At 42.9% G+C, this 25,512-nt stretch overlaps 1 protein-coding gene across 2 annotated transcripts in view; it reads right to left on the bottom strand.

The window, feature by feature from the left end:
• ecpas (Ecm29 proteasome adaptor and scaffold) overlaps positions 1-25,512 on the bottom strand; it is a 114,903-nt gene that overhangs the window by 58,769 nt on the left and 30,622 nt on the right. For both annotated transcript variants that reach the window (XM_078214050.1, XM_078214051.1), the window contains 13 exons: positions 22,046-22,127; positions 21,340-21,459; positions 19,494-19,579; positions 17,278-17,356; positions 14,735-14,784; positions 12,938-13,004; positions 12,722-12,844; positions 11,946-12,049; positions 9,884-10,010; positions 8,835-8,915; positions 4,970-5,189; positions 2,064-2,155; positions 822-953 (listed from right to left, as the gene is read on the bottom strand). In XM_078214050.1, the coding sequence (XP_078070176.1) occupies positions 822-953; positions 2,064-2,155; positions 4,970-5,189; positions 8,835-8,915; positions 9,884-10,010; positions 11,946-12,049; positions 12,722-12,844; positions 12,938-13,004; positions 14,735-14,784; positions 17,278-17,356; positions 19,494-19,579; positions 21,340-21,459; positions 22,046-22,127 (1,363 nt within the window). The remainder of the gene's footprint in view (positions 1-821; positions 954-2,063; positions 2,156-4,969; positions 5,190-8,834; positions 8,916-9,883; positions 10,011-11,945; positions 12,050-12,721; positions 12,845-12,937; positions 13,005-14,734; positions 14,785-17,277; positions 17,357-19,493; positions 19,580-21,339; positions 21,460-22,045; positions 22,128-25,512) is intronic.

Below are 25,512 nucleotides of genomic sequence, written 5' to 3'. Positions count from 1 at the left end.
TGACTGTGTGGAGTTTGCATGGGTTTCCTCTGGGTGCGCTGGCTTCCTCCCACAGTCTAAAGATGTGTGGGTTAGGTGCATTGGCCATGCTAAATTGCCCCTTAGTGTCCCGGGATGTGTAGGTTAGAGGGGTTAGCAGGGTAAATATGTGGGGTTACGGGGATAAGGCCAAGGTGGGATTGTTGTTGATGCAGACTCGATGGGCCGAATGGCCTCCTTCTGCACTGCAGTGGGACATTTTCCCAATGTTCTTTCATTGCCACTGGGTCAAAATCCTGGGGCTCCTTGACCTCCCCACTTAGCAGCACAGACTGAGATTTTTTCACTACACGGACTGCAAAGGTTCAAGGTAGCCTCATCACCACCACCTTCCCAACTGAGTTTGGGCAATAAATGTTGGACTTGAAAACACAAACAGCTCAAAGAATTACTGAAAGAGAAATGCATTATTCCCTGACTTGAAAAAAAAAGTGAGTCAAGGTCACTGAGAAGGCAGTTCTATAATTGGTCTCTAAAAAACAACAAGGGTTTAATCCAGAAAATGCTGGATAAGCTCAGCAGGTCTGACAGCATCTGTGGAGAGAAACAGAATAATGCTTTGAGTCTAAATGACAGATGCTGCCAGACCTGCCGAGTCTATACTTTTCTGTTTTCATTTAAGATTTTATTGTAAGGATGCAATCTATTTGGATTTGTCTACTGGGATGTGTAGCCTGAGGGAACAAGAAGGGGTGAAGAAGGAAAGATTAATTAAGATACAAGGTTAATTGGCAACACTCACCAACAGTATTCGCATTTAACTAATTAAAATAAGTACTTACACCGTCTTTAGTGCTCTTAATGAGATTCTGGACAGCCAAGTGCAGGTCATTCCCAGACATAGTAGACAACACCACTGCATAAAGCTCTGCCGCCAGCTCACGGATCTCATCTTTGTTTGTGCTCATGAGGCCCTTTTTGAAAGAAGGGGAGTGGGGGAGAGATGGGAGGAACATTTATCCATCATATCTCTCTTATTTCAAAAAAAGTTCATTCGAGAATATTTTGCAGAAGGCACACTTTATAAAGACAATTGTTAAAACTTCAAAATCAAGTCACTGCTCAAGAAAGTCAAGAAACAACTGTGGAAAAAATATAATCAGCTTAGTTTCTGGATAAAAATTGCCACCAGGGGAAAAATGATCAACTTTTGTTTCCATCCAAATTCAATGATATTTGACACTTAAGTGTTCCTAGATTTGCAGCGGATTACATTTTATATTAACCAAATGAAAGGAGTTTTGTCTCAAAAAGCAGTTTAATTCTTTTTGTGTGCATTTTTTGGAAATGTCTCGAACTGCGATCACTGGGGAAATGCAGCAACCAATGTTTGAGTAGCAACATCCCACCAACAGCGATGGCATGACTGACCAACCAACCAATCTGCTTTTGGTTAGCTGAGGGAAAGATATTGGCCAGGAGAACTCAATGGTTTTCTGTAAACAGTTTCACGGTACCTTTGACATCCAACAAAATTAGGGCAGATAGGGCCTCAATTTAATTTTTTAAAAATACTTTTCCAATTCAATCAAATCAAATCCAATTCAGAGTCCCAACAAGTTGAGACATTTCAGATCCAGGCTGACAAGACAGGGCGAGCGCCCAAACCACCCTGTCCTGGGCCTGATCTACATGAGCCATGCTGATTGGAGAAGGGGGAGGTTCCTCCTCCAAGACTTGAGCTCATTTGCATCTTAGCCACTTTTAAAAATTGCTTCATATGAAACATATGAAGCTTCAGTGTAACCTAATGACCTCAACCAAGTGCAGCATCCCATCCATACTACACTTGATCTTAGCCAAAAGGCCGAGAAGCGTTATTTAATGTCTCAACAAAAGATGGCAATCTACAACAGTGCAACCAAAAGCAACAAAGCTACCAACTGAGCCAAGCTGGTTCAATGCACTTTTTGTTCATGATGTAGAAAAAAGTAAACAAACTCAATAGTTATAATGCTCAAAAAACAGTATTCAGTACATCCATTTAATTTTCCTCAACAAAAGAATCTGCTGTTTAAGCATACCTTAATCCAATCTATTTTGTCTGTGAACTGTGCAGCCAATTTCTGTGGATAGATCGAGACTACTTCCAATAGACAGTACATCACAGGCATCCCTAGCATTTCCAAAGAGAAGGACAGGAAGGGAAAGGAACAGAATTAAAGCAGAAGAATTAATTGGAATATCTGGTCTCACGAGGCATGATATTTCTTCCGGCAGTCAGCAAATTCAAAGTTGTTACTTCTCAGCCCATTGCAGTTGGACTGGTTCTGCTATTTGTAACACAAAAAACATTATTGTGCTGTCACCCAGCTAGCGTCTTTTGTCAAAATCAAAACCACAGTTTGTCTTGGTTACAATCGTGTTCAGGGCTTCCATGGCAGTGTCCTCCAGTTCACAAATACAGGGCAAGTTTTCTACACGCAGCTTCGAACACAAAAAAGGCACAATCACGAACCAATTTTGTATATGCTCCAACTCCAGGATCAAGATCAAAAATAACTGCAGACACATTTCCGTGTCAGGAATTTCAGGGTTAACCCCACGGCCCCACTCACCTTCAAAAACTGAATTCCAAAACTAAACTCTATAAAATCCAGAACTATGTTGACAAACTGCAGGTGTGGTGAAACATACGAGCCACATCCTTTAGGCTTCATATTTTATGAAGTGAGTTCTAAGTGTTTATTTCAAATATATTCGTTATTTTGAATAAATCCCAAACTTCTTAATCCTGAGCATTTTATTTATGACCCAAAAACACATTTAGCCCAAATTGTTGATCAGAAAAACAGACAGTTCATCCGTGAGGCAGATGCATCTTCCAAATGGGGCGGCTCGGTGGCACAGTGGTTAGCACTGCTGCCTCACAGTGCCTGGGACCCGGGTTTGATTCGGGCCTTGGGTGACGTTCTGCCCGTGTCTGCGTGGGTTTCCTGAAAAACTGAACACGGTCCTGAAACTGGTATGTAGCCACCACCTCCCCCCATGTATAGCAGCTCACAAAGTCCTACAGTTTCATAGAATCCCTTCAGTGCAGAAGGAGGCCATTCAGCCCATCAACTCTGCACCAACCACAATCCCACCCAGGCCCTATCCCCGTAACCCCACATAATCCCAGTTTCTCAATCTAATACCTGCTTCCACCAGCAGGTACTTCACACTCCAGGGTCACTCATTCCATTTCTAAAAGCTACACAATGGGGATCCAATACTAATTAATACACCACTCATCAATTATGTGGCAAAAACTGGTCTTTATACTACCCCACAAACCTCCTCTGACTCTAATTACCTCCTTCCATCCTGTCTCCATATCTCTCTATTCCTACACATTAAGCCTGCTATTGTACTGAAACGTCTGATGAATAAGGGCCGCCCAGCTAGTTTCATGCCCATTGACTGTACTTGTGACTATTAAGTAAAAGGTGCCCAACCTGTCCTTTGTCAAATCATTCAGCGGTTTATAAAAAGTATGTCCAGTCTGCTGCCCAAGACAAGCATAATCACTTGGCAACACCCGGTATATTTCAGTAAGTCAACATGTATTAAAGCATGCATTTTGTTTTGTTCGTACACAAGGACACAGAATAAGCTGTACCCACTGTCAGCATAAGGAAGACACATATCAATGACAGATAGGATTCTGGTAGGTGCTAATGCCCAATGTTCTCTCAATGTATGAGTGTGCACAGTTGCAAGGCAACCCTGAAGGTATCACATGAGTCATTCAAGTTCTCTCGTTTACCATATACATAGACTATCTGGAGGAGGGGACCGAGTGGAGGGTAACAAAGTTTGCTGATGACACAAAGATGAGTGGGAAAGCGAATTGCGTGGAGGATGCGGAAAGTCTGCAGAGAGATTTGGATAGGCTAAGTGAGTGGGCGAGGATCTGGCAGATGGAGCATAACGTTGACAAGTGTGAGGTTATCCACTTTGGAAGGAATAATAGTAAAATGGACTATTATTTAAATAGTGAAAAATTACAACATGCTACTGTGCAGAGGGACCTGGGGGTCCTTGTGCATGAATCGCAAAAACTCAGTTTGCAGGTGCAGCAGGTGATCAAGAAGGCAAATGGAATGTTGGCCTTTATCGCGAAGGGGGTGGAGTATAAAAGCAGGGAGGTCTTGCTGCAATTGTACAGGTACTGGTGAGGCCGCAACTAGAGTACTGTGTGCAATTTTGGTCCCCTTATTTGCGGAAGGATATAATGACCTTGGAGGAGGTACAGAGAAGATTCACCACGTTGATACTGGAGATGAGGGGGTTAGCTTATGAGGAGAGATTGAGTAGATTGGGCCTGTACTCGTTGGAGTTTAGAAGGCTGAGGGGAGATCTTATGGAGACATATAAGATAATGAAGGGGCTAGACAGGGTAGAGGCAGAAAGATTCTTTCCACTTAAAAAGGAAACAAGAACTAGAGGACACAGCCTCAAAATAAGGGGGAGTCAGTTTAGGACAGAGTTGAGGAGGAACTTCTTCTCTCAGAGGGTAGTGAATCTCTGGAATTCTCTGCCCATTGAAGCAGTGGAGGCTACCTCGTTAAATATGTTTAAGTCACAGGTAGATAGATTTCTGATCAATAAGGGAATTAAGGGTTATGGGGAGCGGGCAGGTAAGTGGAACTAAACCACTATCAGATCAGCCATGATCTCATTGAATGGCGGGGCAGGCTCGAGGGGCTAAATGGCCTACTCCTGCTCCTATTTCTTATGTTTATCCCATATGTGTGTGGTTGTGCAAGATAATTTAAATGATGCCTCGAAGTGAACAGGCTGTGCATAACAAAACAAATAGCGACTAGTGTCATTTCCCAAACCAGTGCCGCCCCCTCCATGTGCTGGTTCATGTTTGAAAGGCCGGCACTACATTAAGTTGACAATCTGATAGTTATGTTCCATTTATATTGTTGAACTGTTTTACCTCCTATGGCTGAGAGCAGCCGCTCGAGAAGATCAATGTACACTTGCACTGGATTCATTTCTCCATTCTTTGAGGACGGCTGTGAAATGAAAGTGTCAGAAGCCAGACTTCTGACGTAACGACCGATGGCTGGAGCTTGGTCTTGCATGTCAACGAAACTGTGAGAGATGGGGACCACACCTGCGCTGTGCGCCAGACACATTCTCAGATACAGGACCATCTGCAGACACAACCAAATTGCCAATTTATTATTTTTTCAACCAAAAGAATTATTTGCTTTTTAAAGTTTGAGGGGGGGGGGGGGAGGCGGGGGCTTTGGGTGGACTGCCTGAGGTGCCATCAAATCCCTGGCTCTGGGATTCAACTCACTGTAGAACTCTTCACTGTTGCAGGTAGCAAACAGCTTTCTTACGGTTTTAATTTATCTCTTTACGCATGGTCTCCCAAAGGTGACAAATCAAGCTGAAATACAGCTTTGAGGATATACCATTAGTTTGCTGTATTCTTGCGTTGGCAAATATTTCAAAGTTCTGTTCTATTTCGCAGGGAGAGGATCCAGAGGCGAAGTAGAGTGTTACATGGTGACCGTAAAACAGTGAATTTAAACAATGTCACAGTATTAACTATCAAGTACATCGCTCCTTCATGCACTATTTTAAGGCTCCTAAATCAATATAGTTTCCTCTATGTTTAATTAAATGTCAACTTTTATCTTCAGTAATACCAAGCACACATATTCCAACAAATATAAATATGATTTAGACACAGTAATAGGAGTTTTGTAATTGTGTAAAATAATTAAACACATCTATGTCACAGAAAGGACAAAGAATGTTTCATTACTGTGGCAGCCTAATTGAATGCAGCTACCAGGCAGTCTTACAGACAGATTTAAGGATTAATGCTCTACGCTTATCGCTCCACTGTGCTAAGAAGTTCCATTTCCTTTCCTCCCATTCCCAAATTCCAAAGAGACATTATAGAATAACCTAAGGGCTTCCCCTTAAAGGATTCAGTGGGAAAACGCCCTGCACGATATGATCTGGTTTGGATCCTGTCAGTGGTGAATAATCTGATCATCGTTTGCAAAGGTCAAAGCATGGGCAGGTGCTCTCAGTGTCCCTTGCCTGGAAGGAAGAAGGTAGAAAATGAGCTGGCATCCCCATTAACAATCTCTATTCAGCAACCATTGCGCGAGGGGAGTATTGTCAGTTGAGATAAGAATAAGATTGATAGCAGCTAAATCGATCTTCAGCCCAAACAAAATACTGAACATCTGAAACCCCTCCGCCAGAGAATGCTGGATATACTCAGCAGGTCAGGCTGCAAGAGAAACAGAGTTAATGTTTCAGGTTGATGACCTTTTGTCAGAACAAGGTCTGGGAAGAATAAACCATGTCCCACTTGAACAAGGCATCAGAAACCCACTGCCTACGCATTTGTATGTCAGCTTGATTTGCCACCTCTGGGAGACCATGCGTAAAGAGAGAAATTTAAAAAGTTGCACCGTCTAGCTCAATGACGAGCGTGCTTCTGAGTAATTACTGCAAACTGAAACCTTAATTTAAAAATACTTGCTTTAATAAAGCACCTTTCATGACCTTGCAGTACTTTTAAAGCTTAGGCCTTGATGTAAAGTAGGACATGCCACTGCCATATTGCACACAGCATGCCCCCATCAAATATCGATGAAAAGGTGACCAGATAACGTGTTCAGGGACATTCATTTCAGGGACGAATATCAACCAAGAATAGAATATAACTTCTCCGCTTGTCTTTGAAATGAGATCTCTTATGTCCATCTTGAGAGCAGAGGGGCCTCGGTTTAAAGTCTCATCTGAAAGACAGTACCCCCTCTGTACAGTACTAGAGCATTGGCTCAGGGTTTTTGTGCACAAGTCTCTGGAATATACCCAAAACCGCTGACTCAGACACAAGGGTGCTTGTTTTAAGTGCACCTAATTTTGTAGTAGTCTTGATAAATTAGAGGAGTGTTAAATACCAATATAGTGGGAGTCTGTGTTTCAGCCAAGCAGAATCCTGCTTGGAAGCTGTCTGACTTGGCTCTTCATTTTGTTCTCGAGTGTTCTACACACTTTAAAGTAAACATTTATTTATTAGTCACAAGTAAGGCTTACATTAACACTGCAATGACGTTGCTGTGAAATTCCCCTAGTCACCACACTCCAGCACCTGTTTGGGTCAATGCACCTAACCAGCACGTCTTTCAGACTGAGAGGGGAAACCGGAGGAAACCCACGCAGACACGGGGAGAATGCGCAAACGCCACACAGACAGTGACCCAAACCAGGAATCAAACCCGGGTCCCTGGCGCTGTGAGACAGCAGTGCTAACCACTGTGTCACCATGCCACCCATTTGAATATTTGAAAAGGTGCATGGGCAAAGTGTTTCTTACAGCTGGTAATGGGAACAGGAGAATCCCCGTTCTCTGAGCATTTAAATTAGAGATTATAATCTCAGTGGAGGCCGGTAACTTCTTAGAAGATATTCAAACTCCCAATGGTTAACTGAAAGAATTACACCACAAGATTTCACAAAATAAACAAAAACCTTTACTGTACACGAGACAAATATTACTAACTTAATACTATATTTTGAACCCTTATGCTTTAAACACAAAAATCTCCAAAGAACACTTCTGTTCTAATTTTATTTCCATCAAAGGGTTCCCCTAAACTTTACAGGATGGTGAGGGTTGTTCTGTTCCCATGGAACCAAACCAAGGAGTGTCACAGCTCTCAGGAAGTCACTTCGATTCTACTCTATTCCTGCTATTCGTTGAGATATGAGATTTCTCAGGATCCTAGCATCTGGCTAGGCAACCCTTCAGATCTGACATCACACTGTCAATCCAACGTAATGCGAGATTAACCCCTTGCAAGACAGCTCAGTCTGGTACGCCTGGGAGGCAGGCCAGGATCCACGTTTGCACTACAACTTTACATTGGTGTGACGCAGAAAGCTGCACTCTAATCTGCCAGCATGATGCAACCCCAGAGAAGGTATTCACCATATTTTTTGCAAAGCATTACCTTGAGAAGCTATCGAACAAAGCTGGCTGAAATAAAAACAAATGTTGGCCAGAAATTTTGATTATCTAAAGGAGAATTTTGCATGAACTTGAGATGGACAGAAAAGAAGAGTTATGGTTTAATTTAGAAAGAAATGAAAGGAAAACTCATTTTTCAACCTGAAGATTAATATGGTCAAACACTCTCTAAGAAATCAATGGGTTTCAAATAAAACCAATACAACAAATTGAAGCACTCTCCTGAAACTTTCCCAAATTGTGAAAATCACTGTGACATTGGGTACACTCTTGCAATAAATGATTAAGTCAACTTTCGGCTTAATGGTACAATTGCTATTCCTCTCCAGATCATGAAAATAGTTCTCACGTGAGATCCCATCATAAATGTTAAAACGCTCAGTTTAAACTCTGTGGCATTCGCAGCAGCGCAACCCCCGTTGCACAAGATCAATTATTCTTGCATCACACATGTGTGTGATGTGAATTAAATCAGATAAATCTGCTTATGAATGGATAATGCTTCCATTCCATGTTACATGCGTTGTCAAAACCTCTGTCGGTAACTGAATTTCCATTTGGAAATTCTGAATGGTCGCTCAGGTTCGTGTATTCTTCCGATATCAGTTATTACGTCAACTAAACCTTTCTGCTTTCACTAATCAATTTGAATCACCCTCGACTTTATTATTTTCATTTTACACGCCAAGATTAGGGGATAATATTGCAAGTAATCTGAATGTTCCAGCAATCTATTTTAGGTATCAAACAAATTTCTACACCACCTGATCTCTTTCATCTTCTTTCTTCTTACCTCATTGTATGTAGCAGGGTTAAATGGCAGAATGTATGTTCCAACAGTATATTGTGCTGATGTTTTTATCCTCTGAGACGCCTGTTGAGAAGGAAAATCAAAATTAGGATACCCGTTCTCTCGTTAACTGAAGGATGGAATGGGATAGTTGAGTTGTTTTTTGGGGGATAGTGCATGAAACCACTGTGCTGATACTTCATGTTCTCATTTTGGGTACTAAATTAAGTGACAGTCAGTCATGATCTTAGTGAATGGCAAAGCAGGCTTGAGGAACCAAAGGCCTAATCCAGGTCGTATTTCATGTTGTCATGCCTTGACCGTAACAATGGAAATGTAAAGACCAATCCTATTATACAGGTTAACCAAATTGAAGACATCTTTAGCCAGTCAGAGTATGGTTTAAGTTTACTTATTATTGTCACAAGTAGGCTTACATTAACACTGCAATGAAGTTACTGTGAAAATCCCCTCGTCGCCACACTCCGGTGCCTGTTTGGTTAACACTGAGGGAGAATTTAGCATGCCCAATGCACCTGACCAGCACGTCTTTCAGACTGTGGGAGGAAATCGGAGCACCCGGAGGAAACCCACGCAGACACGGGGAGAATGTGCAGACTCTGCACAGACAGTGACCCAAGCTGGGAATTGAACCCGGGTCTCTGGCGCTGTGAGGCAGCAGCGCTAACCACCGTGCCACCGTGCATGGATTACTGTGGATTAGTTTTCTAGTCACTTTTTAACATGTTTTGCTCCAACAATTAATTGAAATGATTGTTACAAACACAAACGTTTTATGAAAAAGGATGAGACTTAAAGTATAAAAAGCCACGTGTAAAAAATATACTTTTTCAGGATGTGAATGGCACCAACATTGGTGTAAACTGTAGGCTGATTCCATTTCTATAATGAATTTGAATTGAGCAACGTTGCACCATGGGGTTGTTGGAACGGTAACCTATCGCGCATTCTTAACTCTGACTGTTTTCTTTGGCGAGCTGGAATCACTAACGGAGCCTCATAGTAAAACTATTGAGAAGAAAAAATATTACCTTATTCTGGATGTAATGGACCATTTCAGGAAAGGATGGCATGACCTTAGGGGTGCTTTCCTTCTCTGTTGCTTGATTTGGTAGAGCCCTCAGAACGTGTCGTGCTTCACCATATACTTCCTCTCTCCTAATGTGAAACAGAGAGTTCGATGGCCAAATTTAGTGTTCTTTGCTGTTTGTTTCATAATGTTTAGATTCAGTGCTAATTTAACAAACGTGCAAGTTGACTATAACTGCTTCATTTGCTCTTACCCGATTAAATAGTCCCCACGATACGTTGGGAACAAATGGTGAATAGAAGCAAATGTTTAAAAATAAACTGTTCTGAAAAGAGGTTAAGCAGTACACTTATTTCCTCAGTGGATTTAATCTCCCCATATCCAAAACTACTGCCTGTATCCTAACTCGCACCAATCTCCCCTCGTGTTTGCTGACCTATATTGCTTGGTTATGTGATATATTGGCCGGAATTCTCCCAAACAAGTGTTGAATTCGCGTGAAAACTGGAGTAATTCACACGGTTTTCTTCAGTGGGAGTTCAGAGAAGAATCTCCCACACTCGGTGCACTGCAGAGCGCACTAGCGCGAATATTAAAAATCAGTGTGTGGGGCCTATTCCCGCTGGAGAGGCTGGCAGCAGAGCACTGACCAGGCCACTGCGCACGCGCCGATCTGCCGGCCCTGCACTGACGACCTCCTGATCGCTGGCCAGCCTTGCGATCCCTGCATCGTCGGCCCTCAGCACCCCCCACGGTCCGATTGCTGGACCCCCGACCATTCCCGGGCCAGCCCTGACACCACCCACTCCTGGCCCGGCCCGATCTCCAGCACCCCCCCCACCCTCCGATACCCCACCCTTGCAGTCCCGACCCCTGCAGAAGGCTAACCCCGCCCTCCCCCATTACCCCACAGCCCGCCTCGATCGCTGACCTCCCTCCTTCCCCCACCAATCCTGTCTGCAGAGTGGCAGCGGAACCCCCTCACCCCTACCGATTGGCCTACCAGGCCCTGCCCCCTTGGCACTGCCCCATGACTGATGGGCAGTTCCCCCTGGACACTGGCATTTTGCCCCTTGGACAATGTCGGGGGCACAGGCTGGCACTGCCAAGGTGCCAATGCCCAGAGAGCACCCTCCCTCCCGACCTCTGGGGGTTCTGATTGCCCCCCCTCTTCACTCCAGTGAGGGGAATTGGGCTGCCAGCTCCCCGGAGACTTCAGTCCCAGGCCTGCTAAGTATATTTAAAGTATATTAAAATGACCATTTAAAGGGTCTTGGCATCTCCCTGCTGATTTGCAGCGTGGAGCTGACGGCGCCAGAAATCTGGCGCTGGGAGACGCTATCGGGACGGGAACGCTCCTGTGAATCGGCTGCGCGAGAATCTCCCGGCCCTCTCCGCTACAAAATTAGCTCAGTGGGATGGGAGAATTGCCCCCATTGATTTTAAAATCTGCACTCGTTTTCACATTCCCCCGTGGCCTCACTCCTACAGCTCCACAACTCCCAAGCTCTCTGGAGGAGGAGATGGCCAAGTGGTATTATCACTAGATTGTTAATCCAGAAACTCAGCTAATGTTCTGGGGACCTGGGTTCGAATCCCACCACGGCTGATTTGAACTTTAAAAAATATATATACCTGAATTTAAGAATCTACTGATGACCATGAATTCATTGTCGATTATTGGAAAAACCCATCTGGTTCACTAATGTCCTTTAGGGAAGGAAATCTGCCGTCCTTACCCGGTCTGGCCTACATGTGACTCCAGAGCCACAGCAATGTGGTTGATTCTCACCTGCCCTCCAAGGGCGATTAGGGATGGGTAATAAATGCTGGCCCACTAGCGATGCCCATGTCCCACAAGTGAATTAAAAAAAACTCAATGTTCCTCCAATTCTGCTCTCTTGGCAATTTCTGATTCTCATTGCTCCACCGTTGGCTGCGGTGTCTTCAGCTGCCTGGGCCCTAAGCTTTGAAACAAACCTCTCCTCTCCTCCTAAAGCCCACCTCTTTGACCTACAATGTAAGTATGTAGTACTCTGCTGCTTTTATGAGAGAAAACTTACGGGTCTCCTGCAGCAAGTAACAGCATGTATCTGGATGGAATATGGTCTGAGGCAAACACTTTGCTGGCAAACTTCACGGCAACTTGCCGCACTTGCACTTCAGGCTATAAAAAGAGCGAGAGAATACGATTCAGAGATTCTATATATACACGGTAAAAATGAATTCACGTTGCTTTTCCTCTGCTCCTGCATCTCATTTTAGAAAAGCCATTTGACATTGACTTTCCAATTTGGAAATTCCCAATGTACTGCCTTCAGTGTAGCTGTTAGTATTCAGTTTTCTACAACACTACATTGTATTTGCAGAAAAACTTAACAGCAAACAGTAAAACAACAAAATGTTGAGGTTTGCTCCTACACTATAGACCATTGCTACAGACATTAATTGTAGGTTTAATGCTTCTTTTTTTGAGTTTGAAGGGAGGAGTCATAAATGCCAGTCCTTTCGTAACTTAACATTTCAAATTAATATCCTGGATTGTCTGCACTTGTTATCATAGAATACCATAATGCATTAAGTTAGTGCAAGACACTGCAACAACCATTTAAAATTCTTTAATTCTCGCCACATATTCCCTCAATGAAAAATATAGCCATTTTTACAGTAACATATCTCCTTCCATGGCTTGGTGTTAAACATGGTTTGATGACGCTTGCAAAGTGCTCATATTATTACATTAAAGATGCTATATAAAGGCTGTTGTTTTAAATGGTCACGGCATGAAGGATATTCTTTATATCAGTCTAATAGCATTCAGCTATAAGTTTGGACGTACCTTCTCCAGATATGCAGCAACCAGAGCTTCCATGAGTGTAAGAGAAGCTCCTTGCAAGGAACAATAGGCGCCTACCATCATAGCCAAAGCTTCCTGAATGGAAAGCCTGATGTCAGGGCCTTCCTATTAATAAAACAGATTTAAAAAATCCCTTGTTAGAAACACCATCAGACATTATAACATAAAAGGAAAATTTCTGAGAGAAATTCCACATACCTTGCACATGGCTTCAAAAAACTGTTGCACAAGTGCTAAATCTTTTGTGAAAAGTTGTGGTAAACGGCTAAATGTGTAGGGTAGAAAAACATACTTCATTGATAACATAATAGTTACACAATATGTACAGATATCTAAGCCTTCCATGTTTATGGTACTGGAAGACTTGCATGGTTAATAAATTAAGGTTTTATTATTAATTCTGAATGTGGACAATCTTTCAGATGGTGAGAGAGATATCCACAATGTTTTTGTTTGTTTAAACTGCTTGTACTAATTCTTTCCCCACTTAAGCCTCCCCTGTACCACATGAACTCCCCATCTTTGGTATGGTGCAGAGAAGAACATAACAGGAACAGGAGGAGTATGGCCATTTGGCTCCTCTAGACTGCTCCGCCTTCAATAAGATCTTCAGCGGACAGAGCCAGTTACATCGGTAAGTGTCTGAAGTTTGACCATGATTGCTGCCAAGTTAGAGAAATGGTTCTGTGCCAATACCAGGCATGTTATACATTTCCAACAGCCTAGTCTCTGCTCTAGAAAATCTAGTTCAGCAAGTGATGGCAAACCGAGCATGTTGACTTCTGCATACAAAAGGATGAAGGAGCTCAAAATTTGCTCTTCAAAATACTTCATATGTGGCAAACGCAAAGTATTCCTGCTACAGATTAGAAAATATATTCTCCAGTGACTCAGGAAGTGGAAGATAATTCTTCTTAGCAGTTAAGATTTCTAACTCCAATTTACTTTCTTACTACTCAATTAATTTTCAATTTTCTTCAACTGTGCAGTGTTTAATTATTAAATGTACTATGAACATGTGCAGTTGTACTTATCATAAAGTCATAACATGCAGGGAGGGCACTGTACAGCCCGCTGTGCCTCTTTCGAAGAATTATCCAATTAGTCCCACTCCCACTGTATATTCCCTGCGAATGTTTTCCCTCCCAGTATTTGTCCAATTCTCTTTTGAAAGGGCTGTGCAAGATCTGCTTCCACCACCCCTTCAGGCAATGCAGGCCAGATCATTAAGCATTGCGCACAATTAAAAGCCCCACCCCACCCTTTGGCTCTTTTGCCAATTACCTTGAACTTGTGTCCTCTGGTTACCAACTCTCCTGCCAACGGAAACAATTTCTATCAAAACCCTTCATCAATTTTGGCTTAAGAGATGTTCGTTGCTTAGAACGTTCTACGAAAAGGAGTATGGAAAGGACTCACTAATTAAGAACAATGTTAAGCATGGTATTTTGCAATTGGAGATAGCATACGTTGCATTTTCCCAAATTCAGAAGACCCATTTTGAAAAATAAAAGCCCAAAATATAGAAACCCTCCAGTGCAGAAGGAGCCCATTCGAGTCTGTACTGACTCTCTGACAGAGCATCTTACTCAGGCCCTGTCATTGTAACCGCACATATTTACCTCACTAACCTATCTTGGGACACTATGGGTTAATTTAGCATGGCCAATCAACCTAACCCGCACATCTTTGGACTGTAAAAGGAAACCGGAGCACCCGGAAGAAACCCACGCAGACATGAGGAGAATGTGCAAACTCCATGCAGACAGTGACCGGAGGCTGGAATTGAACCCAACTCCCTGGTGCTGTGAAGCAACAGTGCTGACCACTGTGCCACCATGCTACCCCACAAGATAAACATCACCGAGCTATTTGTTCAAAAATAACATATCATGAGGCACTTTCCATAATTCAAAAAAGATGCACACCATGACAATTGTATGTCAACACTTGACAGAATTAGAAAAAAATTGAAATAAAATTAGAAATATTCACCTGGATAATTTCCCAACTGCTGAATATGCCATGGAAAGGGCTTTTGGATCCTTGGACAAGATAAAGCAAGAACAATTAACATAAGATGCAATATCTTACAGATTCTAGAGGCAGGAGACTGTGACTAAGATGTCGAATAGCTTTACAGGTCAAATATCAGAAAAACTTGAATAGGATGAAAGAAAAAACAAAATCAACTTGCTTACAATGCACTAAAGGTGATTACATATTCTAGAGTACATCCGTAAATGCCTACAAATGCCAGGTACTGAGTACCTCAGCCATACGAAGGAGAAAGGCTCCACATGCAATCTCAGTTCTGTGCTCGGTTAGCGATACATGTGCTACGACTAGGTTCAATTGTCCTTACTTAGGGAGTCAAAATTAGCTGGATTAGCGGCCAGCCAGTTAGCATTAATGGAACTCCATGTGCACAGGCTGGGTCGGGACAGAATTAGCTATGGCAGCAATGCACAGAGGTGATTGGCTGCTGACTTTCACTGTCAAGACAGTGACTTGACACTAAAACTGACAAGACAGATTACAGGAACGAGATAGAGGATCTGGTGCGGCAACAACAACGAATGAGATTGTCATCGACTTCAGGAAGCGTAAAGGAGAACATGTCCCTGTCTACACCAACGGGGATGAAGTAGAAAGGGTCGAGAGCTTCAAGTTTTTAGGTGTCCAGATCACCAACAACCTATCCTGGTTCCCCCTATGCCGATGCTATAGTTAAGAAAGGCCACCACTTTCTCAGAAGACTAAGGAAATTTGGCATGTCAGCAACAACTCTCACCAACTTTTACAGATGCACCATAGAAAGCATTCTTTCTGGTTGTATCACAGTTTGGTATGGCTCCTGCTCTGCCCAAGATCGCAAGGAACTACAAAAGGTCATGAATGTAGCTCAATCCATCACACAAACCAGCCTCCCATCCATTGACTCTGTCTACATTTCCCGCTGCCTCGGAAAAGCAGCCAGCATAATTAAGGACCCCACGCACCCCGGACATTCTCTCTTCCACCTTCTTCCGTCGGGAAAAAGATACAAAGGTCTGAGGTCACGTACCAACCGACTCAAGAGCAGCTTCTTCCCTGCTGCCATCAGACTTTTGAATGGACTTATCTTGCATTAAGTTGATCTTTCTGTACACTCTAGCTATGACTGTAACACTACATTCTGCACTCTATCGTTTCCTTCTCTATGAACAGTATGCTTTGTCTGCGCACAAGAAACAATACTTTTCACTGTATGTTAATACATGTGACAATAATAAATCAAATATTCACATCACAGAAGAGTAATAATTTGACTGAGGTGGCAGAGGACACTCCTCTGGCATGGAATGAGTCTGGGATTGTGGAGAAAATAGAAAGATCAAAACCAACTCCAAATGCCAGATTTGATCCTTGCTCTTGGAGGGAGCTGGTTCTTAGTTGTAGAAGTGATACAACATGCATCAATGCTCTGGCTGAAGTTTCTACTCCCAATTGCTGCCGTGTTACGTCGAGGTGAGGACAGGAATTGACTTTGTTGCGATGATGCTCACAGATCAATAGTTCCTGACAAAGCATTGTCTCTCGCATGAAGGATGGTTGCTTGGGCAGGTACCAGGGACTGTTGGCAATTGTGGAACCTCAGCCCAGTTTAAGTTGCAGCATTTTCATAGTGGGAAAAGATGAGAGAATAGGAGAGAGCAAAATACAGGCACCAAAATAGGTACACAGGTGTGGATCAAAAAGATTTCAAAAGTCTTATGTGGTGATATAAACAGGGCCTAGTTTTAAGGCTGATAAAATTGGATATCCTAAATTAAAGAATTGGGCATATTAAAATCAAACACAGTCAAACCTCGGGCAGGCCAATTGTACAAATACACAGACGTGTCTGCGCCTGACCCATCAAAGGTCGTTACAATCTACCGAGACTCAGCAGGAGATCATTACACCTTGTTGAAATGCACCGGCCTATTGTTAGAAGCCCAGATCGGGCCAGACTTTCCGTCACCGAAAGTTCCTGGGAGATGGGACACCTTGGGGCGGACCCTGGTGTCCTGTCAGGCAGACATCAAGAAACCTACTGGGTATTGGAACCCCCTCCTGGGACCTCATTGGCCAGAAGCCAGAGAAGTTTCCGGAAAGGCAAGCAGGTTGGGGGATAAAGGGACACACTTTGAGAGACCAGCAGCGAAGACTCGACAAGGGAGGCGGCCGTGACCATTTGGAAGACTGACCAGAGAAGGAAGGAAGGAAGAAGCTGCCATCAAGACTCACCTTCGTGACGACGGACAGAGGGACTCAGAGAATCGGACCTGCAGTTCAACTAAACCATCTTTACGGGTAGTATACTTGAATCTGCTGGGGTATCCTCTTGTTTTATGTGGGTAATTTAAGGGTTAATAGTGTTATTATTAATAAACTTGCTGAACCTTTACTTGTGTTTGTCCTTTGTCCATCTTGCAAATAAGGACACCGGGGTAAAACCGTGGAGTAAGTAAACTGGTTGAAAGTATCTGAGAATTAACAGGTACAACACTTACCTCTTTATATTCGTTGATCAATTTAGTAAGACCATTTAGAAGCATTGGCCCCAAAGGTTTAATTTTATTATCAGGGCAACTGTAAACAATAAGGAAGATTACAATCATTACAAAGAATGTTTTTGAAATGTTCGACTTAACATGCCTCAAACGTTAAATTGACAAGCAAAGCAGTGAATGACTTTTAAAAATATATCTACATTGAAAATGCTCCACGACAGGGTGGCACAACGGTTAGCACTGCTGCCTCACAGCGCCAGGGACCCGGGTTCAATTCCCGGCTTGGGTCACTGTCTGTGTGGAGTTTGCACGTTCTCCCCGTGTCTGTGGGCTTCCTCCGGGTGCTGCGGTTTCCTCCCACAGTCCAATGACGTGCAGCTTAGGTGGATTGGCCACGCTAAATTCCCCTTCAGTGTATCTGAATACATGCCGGAGTGTGACGACTAGATTTTTCAGTCACTTCATTGCAGTGTTAATGTAAGCCTGCTTGTGACTAGTAAATAAACTTTTACTTGTGTTCAATAAATATGCCCTTAAGAGTTTGTGCCTGCTTTGGTGTAACACTGGCTGAATGCTGACTCAAAAAAACTCCCAATACTGCTGGTACATATCTGTAAACTCTGCCAATTGAAGTCCTTGCTTTGATATTTAAAGCATTACTTTTTTTTAAAATGCAAAAGATAAAGTTTATTTATTATTGTCACAAGTCAGCTTACATTAACACTGCAATGAAGTTATTGTGAAAATCCCCTAGTCGTCACACTCCGGTGCCTGTTCGGGTACGTTGAGGGAGCATTTAGTACGGCCAATGCACCTAACCAGCATGTCTTTCGGACTGTGGGAGGAAACCGGAGCACCTGGAGGAAACCCACACAGACGCGGGGAGAATGTGCTGACTCTGCACAGTGACCCAAGCCGGGAATCAAACCCGGGTCCCTGGTGCTGTGAGGCAGCAGTGCTAACCACCGTGCCACCCATTTATTATTTATGTCTTTATTTGAAGACAATTCAAATAAAGGGGAAATCAAATAGTTTTGTACTTGATTTTGAGACCAAAAAGTGACAACCCCACTGGTTGGGTAAATCTAACTCGATACCCATGTAATCAAATAAAAATAATCTGAATGAATGATGCCAGCTGTCTATTGTTTTAAGAGTGCATCAGCAACCTCTCATGGCAGGAAATCAGTACTGCAATTGATTTCCCCCAAAACCATGGGCAGTATTTATTTTAGGCATGTTGGTTGATTCAGATTATCTCTGGAAGTACTGTAGCTGAATCTGGCATTGTTGTCAAGCCCTGCAGCACGCAATGCTGCACTTAAGTCAAAGCTTGGTTAAAAAAAAAAGAAAAACAACCTTTATTTACGAACTGAATCATAGCAGATTAGGCAGCCACTTAAAGAGCCCGTTCAAATCAAGATCAGCTCAAATATTTTAAACAGTCATATTTATCGTGTCGTTCCCCCTCACTTCAAGTTATCCTCCTTTGGGCTGACTTAATTTGTTCTCCCACTCATTTCCTGGCATTCAATCACGTTGTACTTGAACCCATTGATTTTGACATTAATTTCTCCCTCACTGTGCTTATCGCCTCCTCCTCCCACTCCCCTCCTGATGGACCAATGTGCCCTATAATCTTTGTCTTTAACGTCTGGGTGATGTGTTTGTGTGTGTGCTCCCTGAAATTTTTCTTTTTGTTTTTTGCCCGGCCGTGTGTGGGAACTATCGGGCTGCTGTGTGGCCTGGAGGGAAGAGTGTGACGGGCTAATAAAGATTCACCGCATGGGAAATCATGGACCTTAACCTGCATCTTCGCACTCGAGTATTTTGTATTCCATTGACAGATTTACTCAGTTTTCTGACTTGTAAAACACTTAAAGCATTGGATCCATCTGGCACTAGGCTTGCAGTTAAGCTGCGTTTCACACAAGAGATACTTTGAAGAGGGTATCATGATCAAAGGCTTTGACAAAGGGTCGTCTGGACTCGAAACGTCAGCTCCTTTCTCCCCTCACAGTTGCTGCCAGATCTGCTGAGATTTTCCAGCGTTTTATCTTTTGATTTCAGATTCCAGCATCCGCTGTAATTTGCTTCTATCAGGGTCAATATTTCGCGTATTTTACCCTAATGATTCATTAAAAATATGCGCGCACATATTATACGCACACATATCTATAAATGCACACATATATAAAATCCACATTAGAACTTACACTAAGCAGATATGATGTACAAATTGCAAGGCAAGTCCTCTCAACTTTGCATTTGTATTGGCACCAAACAGTCCATCATACACCACCTGTGAAAACAAGTCTGTGAATCAGCACTATTTTAAATAGATCTATATCCTCACACGAACAATTAACTGTTCAGATTATTTATAGGTCAAATTAAACTTCCAGTTATACAACATTTATTTTGGTTTGAACGGTTTGTGACAGTGTAATTTCTATGTTTGCGCTGTTACCAAGGACCCTCGCAGACTAGCTGTGAATTCTGGAATATCAGAGGTGCGCTGCACAGTAATAAGAGTGAAAAGAATAGACATCGGGTCGATAATTTCCCAGTAAAAAGGGTCCATATAATATGCCATGCTGCTGGGTTCAAACATTCAAAGATGTTAACTCAAAGGTCTAATGAATAATACTCACATAGGGCTTCACTGCTTTTAATTTTTTAAATAAGAAATGTTTCAGGGTCTGTCACTGTAGCCCTGCTCATGGTTATGAGTATGGAGTCATTACATCCTACAATGCAAATCACTTCATAGTCCAAAATCACTGTCTTGGGTTACCTGCATTTAGTTTTCTTCCTCCCCATGCCCAACCCCATTCTCCTCACTCGTCATCAAAATTTTAAAGATCATAGAATCCTACAGTGCAGAAAGAGGCCATTCGGCCCATCGAGTCTGTACTGACCACAATCCCACCCAGGCCCTATTCCTGCAACCCCACACGTTTACCTTGCTAATCCCGTCACTAGGGTGAATTTAGAGGCCGGATTTGAACCTGGGACCCTGGCGCTGTGAGGCAGCAGTGCAAACCACTGTGTCGCCCCAAGCGTTGAAAAATTACATGAGCGATTCTTGGTAAACAGGCAACAACATCAACAAGAACAATTTCAATGTACTTGCTGCAAAGGGATGCCCCAATCCGGAGCACATAGAACTCCATTGAAGAATTCTGCACATAAGAAATAGGAAGCAGGAGATTAGGCCATTTGACCCATCGAGTCTGCAAATAGAGGATCTTTCTTCAAGTTAATGTGGGCAGCACGGTGGCACAGCGATTAGCACTGCTGCGTCACAGCGCCGGAGACCCGGGTTCGATTCACGGCTTGGATCTCTGTCTGTGTGGAGTCTGCACATTCTCCCTGTGTCTGTGTGGGTTTCCTCCAGGTGCTCCGGTTTCCTCCCACAGTCTGAAAGACATGCTGGTTAGGTGCATTGACCTGAACAGGCGCCAGAGTGTGGCGACGAGGGGAATTTCACTTCATTGCAGTGTTAATGTAAGCCTTACTTGTGACTAATAAATAAACTTTAACTTTATATGTTGCAAGAAAGATAACTCACTCGAATGTTTTCTCCCTTCATAGCAATCACAAATGGCAGCACAGTGGCACAGTGGTTAGCACTGCTGTCTCACAGCACCAGGGATCCGGATTCAATTCTGGACTCGGGTGACTGCTTGGAGTTTGCACGTTTTCCCCGTGTCTGCGTGTGTTTCCTCTGGGTGCTCCGGTTTCCTCCCACAGTCTAAAGCTATGCAGGTTCGGTGGAGTAGCCATGATAAACGTACGGGCTTACAGGGATGGGGCGGAGGGGAGGGCCTGGGTGGGATGCTCTTTCGGAGAGTCGGTGTAGACTCAATGGGCCGAGTGGCCTCTTTCTGCACTGTAGGGATTCTGTGGTACTATCAATAATGAATCTGAAGAAATTCATGTTTGGATTCAGTTGTATTACAGTTCAACACACGTCCAAGACTGAACTTAAACATTCACAAAGGAGAGTTGGAGTTTGTATGGAAGTTGTCCAGTTTGATGGTAGTAATTAGTCCATACCTGTATGCTGGCTGGGAATGTCTCTGCAGCTTGTTTAGACCGTAATAAGTGAGGGAGAATTTTCAGTTTAACCCTGGTGCTAACTGGCTCCCGTTTTAGTTCAGGTTTCAGTGCTGCTCCCTGCAAAAGATCAGCATGCATCTCTGTTAAGGTAACTAGAACTGTAAAATCAAACAAGCACAGACAAGTCTTGTAACGGGAGAAAAGCAGCTTCCATAAGTAAGTTTTAATAATTATACTGACACCTGAGCCCTGAAACAAGAGATTTCTTACCAAATGTTGGATATATATGTTAACAGCACAAAAGGTCAGAGCTAAATTAACTGATCTGAGCTCGACTGGCAGAAGACGGGAGTTTTTTGGAAACATTCCTATCCTCTGCTTGGATGCTGATACATAATTCTCCAGATGCGATTGCCCTCCAGTGATTTGCCAATCCGCGTTTGTGTCCTGAACTCAAGATTTACAAACATAATTTCTGACAAATGGGCCATTCGTCAGTGACCAAGATCTGGAATCCAGATTGCTTGTGTCTTCTTGAAAACAACTGTAGGATCCCTTCTGCCATCCGAGCTTAACTTAGGGCAGACCAAACCGAAACGATATACCTTGAAACTTTGCATTTATGCTCTGATCCAGTGGAAAAGGTGCATCAGGGGGTGCTTGGGATTCAGGAAAAATAAAGCAGCAAACTAAACAAATGTACCTCTTTTGTTTTCAGTGGTATGTCTCCCAGGTAAATCTTGTAGAGCTTATTGACAATAATAGGATTGTTCCAGTCAATTATACTGTGAAAACATTAAAAGGTTATTTTTCATTCTGCACAAACTATTTCTCAGTAATTTCTAACACTGCATTAAAAAATCATGGCAAATCCAACCAGATGTCAGTGCAGAAGCTTAAAAGAACTAAAATAAAATTATCGCTGGCTATGCCTGTGTGAATTAATGCAATAACTGCAGTGAACAGGAAAGTATGCTTTGACATTATTAAACAAACTATGCTTTCCCTTTTAAAATAACTGCTTATAAAAAGGGTTACTTGCAGTTAAAGAAGGTAATGGCACAAAATTAAACAACAAAGACCACAGTGCAGTTAACTTCTGAGCTATGGTTTATACTGTTGCACACTGCTGACACATTTGTAAATTGTATGCACGAATTCACAGCAGATTTGAATCTGACACACTGCCTCACAGAGCAACAAACCGAAAGACGGTTCTCCACATGTTGAATGACTAAACTCAACCTTTTTGGCGCTCATCCAATTCTGGCCTGCTGAACGTCTCTGATTTCCATCTCTCCACCACTGATGGTCATGCCTCGGGTTATCTAGGGCCTGACCTCTGGAATCTCCTTCATAAATCTCTCTGCCTCTCTACATCTCTCCTCCTTCAAAATGCTCCTTAAATCCCCCTCTTTGATCAAGCTTTTGGTTACTCATCCTCATATCTCCTTGTATAACTCAGTGTCAAAATTGTGTTTGATAACACGCCTTGGATGGTTTTACTATATTGAAGGTGATATACAAACACAAGTTGCTTTGTTTGCAAAAGTCAAGAGAGCACTGCCTGGCTTCCCAGAGATGGGTCAAAATTGGGATAGTGTGTATAATAAGCCACAACAATGCCCCAGCTGAACAGTGGCACAGTGGTTAGCACTGCTGCCTCACAGCGCTGGGTTCAATTCCCGACTTGGGTCACTGTCATGTACTGAGTCTACATGTTCTCTCCGTGTCTACACGGGTTTCCTCTGGGTGCTCCGGTTTCCTCCCACAGTCTGAAAGACGTGCTGGTTAAGTGCATTGGCCATGCTAAATTCTCCCTCCTGAACAGGCGTCAGAGTGTGGCTACTCGGGGATTTTCACAGTAACTTCATTGCAGTGTGAATGTAAGCCTACTTGTGACAATTATGAATAAACTTTAAACTTGAAGCACAAGTTGTCTGTCACTGCTTCATGTTTCATCAGAAGGAACTTCTTCAAATGCAGATAATGAAAATATAAAACTTACTCCAACTTATAAATAAAGAACGGGTTTAATAAAGAAACATCATTACTCTCAACTTGGGGCCTCACCCTGGGCTACTCCAAGCTCTCCACAATTCCAAACAGATTCTTAATTTATAGAGAGTCAGCTGGTCAGCTGACTATTACATCACTCTGTAATTGGTTCCATGGTTTACTGGGTCAACTGACCCTTACATCGTGTTCCCATTGGTCACATTACATCCAATACAAAGTTGTCACCAGTTACATTCTAACAGATTCCCTTTATTATTTTTTCAAAATAATTTAAGACAACCATCCTCCAGTATTCTTAATAACTTTCCAGTACCTGCACCCCTTTTTGTAAAACAGTCGGATACCTGTAGACTTACACATACACAATACACATCTCTTTAACCTGTGCTTAATGCTCCCTCCACCCACATTGTCTGTATCTTTAAGACCTGGCTGGCTGTAGGGATTTGCATTCTAATCAGTATTCTGTAACTTGATTTTGTGTCTCTGTGCCCTGTTTGAGAGCACATTTCCACTCCGTCTGACAAAGGAGCAGCGCCCCGAAAGCTAATGGTATTTGCTACCAAATAAACCTGTTGGACTTTAACCTGGTGTTAAAACTCTTACTGGATTTGCACCAACCCAGTCAAGTTTGGAAACTTCCTTGTTTTCCAGCATTTGTTTAATGCTGGCCAAATCAATTCTTAGTCATTTTCTGTTACACTTTTTGTTGAATGAACATTGTCCACATAACACTCAGTTGGTACTCTCTTATCCGATGTGCCCATAAAAAATAATTCTGTTAATGTGTCAGACAAAAAAACCCCATATCCTATGCTTTCACTGACGCTAGGGTTTCAGCCGCCAATGTGCTTTTGACTACCTTTATTTTCTTTGCTTCCCAGGCCAAGGGGCAACACTTTCCTTCCTTACCCACCCGGAACTGCTTGAATGTCCATCTGGTAGATCGGCATGTGAAGCATCACTAAACACAACCAATTTCATATCTTCCAGTTCTCCTAGTGCTGGGAATTTAATTACACATTCCTCTAATTTTAACTTTGTTAATGTTTTATTAGCCAGCAAGATCTCTCTGACTGTGGATCGCTTCAACATATTACTCAGCTCTAGGACATTATAGCTCCCATCTGGTCTTGTCTGTGTGCATCGCCGATTTAGCTGTCCTATCATACCCCTCAACAACTCTTTCTTTTTCGTTGGCCCGTTTCTCGTTTTCCATTGATCTTCCTCAGGTGATGGGATTGGGATCAATACTGTTTAGATATCCCTGTTGATTCATCGTTACACCAGATGTATTTTGTCGGATATCAAGATTAAGATATTGAAAAGCACCAGCTGCTTGACTGCCTACTTGAAATTCTGTTTTCAGCTTCTCAATTATCCTTTTTCCAAATTCTTCCGTGCCACCCCACAGGAAATCATCCACATGCATTATAAAAACTTCAGCTAATTTTCCTTCAGCCTTTCAGTAAAACATTGCTGGATCTGCTTTTAACTGGACACAATGATGTGGAGATGCCGGCATTGGACTGGGGTAAGCACAGTAAGAAGTTTCACATCACCAGGTTAAAGTCCAACAGGTTTATTTGGTACAACGAGCTTGCAGAGTCTCACTCCTCCTTCAAGTGAGTGAGGAGCTGTGTTTCACAAACAGGGCATATATAGATACAAACTCCATTTACAAGATAATAGTTGGAATGCGAGTCTTTACAGATAATCAAGTCTTAAAGGTACAGACAATGCGAGTGGAGAGAGGGTTAAGCACAGGTTAAAGAGATGTGTATTGTCTCCAGCCAGGACAGTTAGTGAGATTTTGCAAGCCCAGGCAAGTCGTGGGGGTTACAGATAGTGTGACATGAACCCAAGATCCTGGTTGAGGCCGTCCTCATGTGTGGAACTTGGCCATCAGTTTCTGCACAGCGATTCTGCATTGTCGTGTGTTGTGAAGGCCGCCTTGGAGAACGCTTACTCGAAGATCAGAGGCTGAATGCCCACGACTGCTGAAGTGTTCCCCGACTGGAAGGGAACACTCCTGCCTGGTGATTGTTGAGCAGTGTTCATTCATCCGTTGTCATAGTGTCTGCATGTTCTCCCCAATGTACCATGCCTCGGGGCGTCCTTTCCTGCAGTGTATCAGGTAGACAACGTTGG

Source organism: Mustelus asterias, chromosome 6 (assembly GCF_964213995.1).
Source record: "Mustelus asterias chromosome 6, sMusAst1.hap1.1, whole genome shotgun sequence".
Taxonomy (NCBI): Eukaryota; Metazoa; Chordata; class Chondrichthyes; order Carcharhiniformes; family Triakidae; genus Mustelus; species Mustelus asterias.
This window is presented reverse-complemented; position numbering and strand designations above follow the sequence as displayed.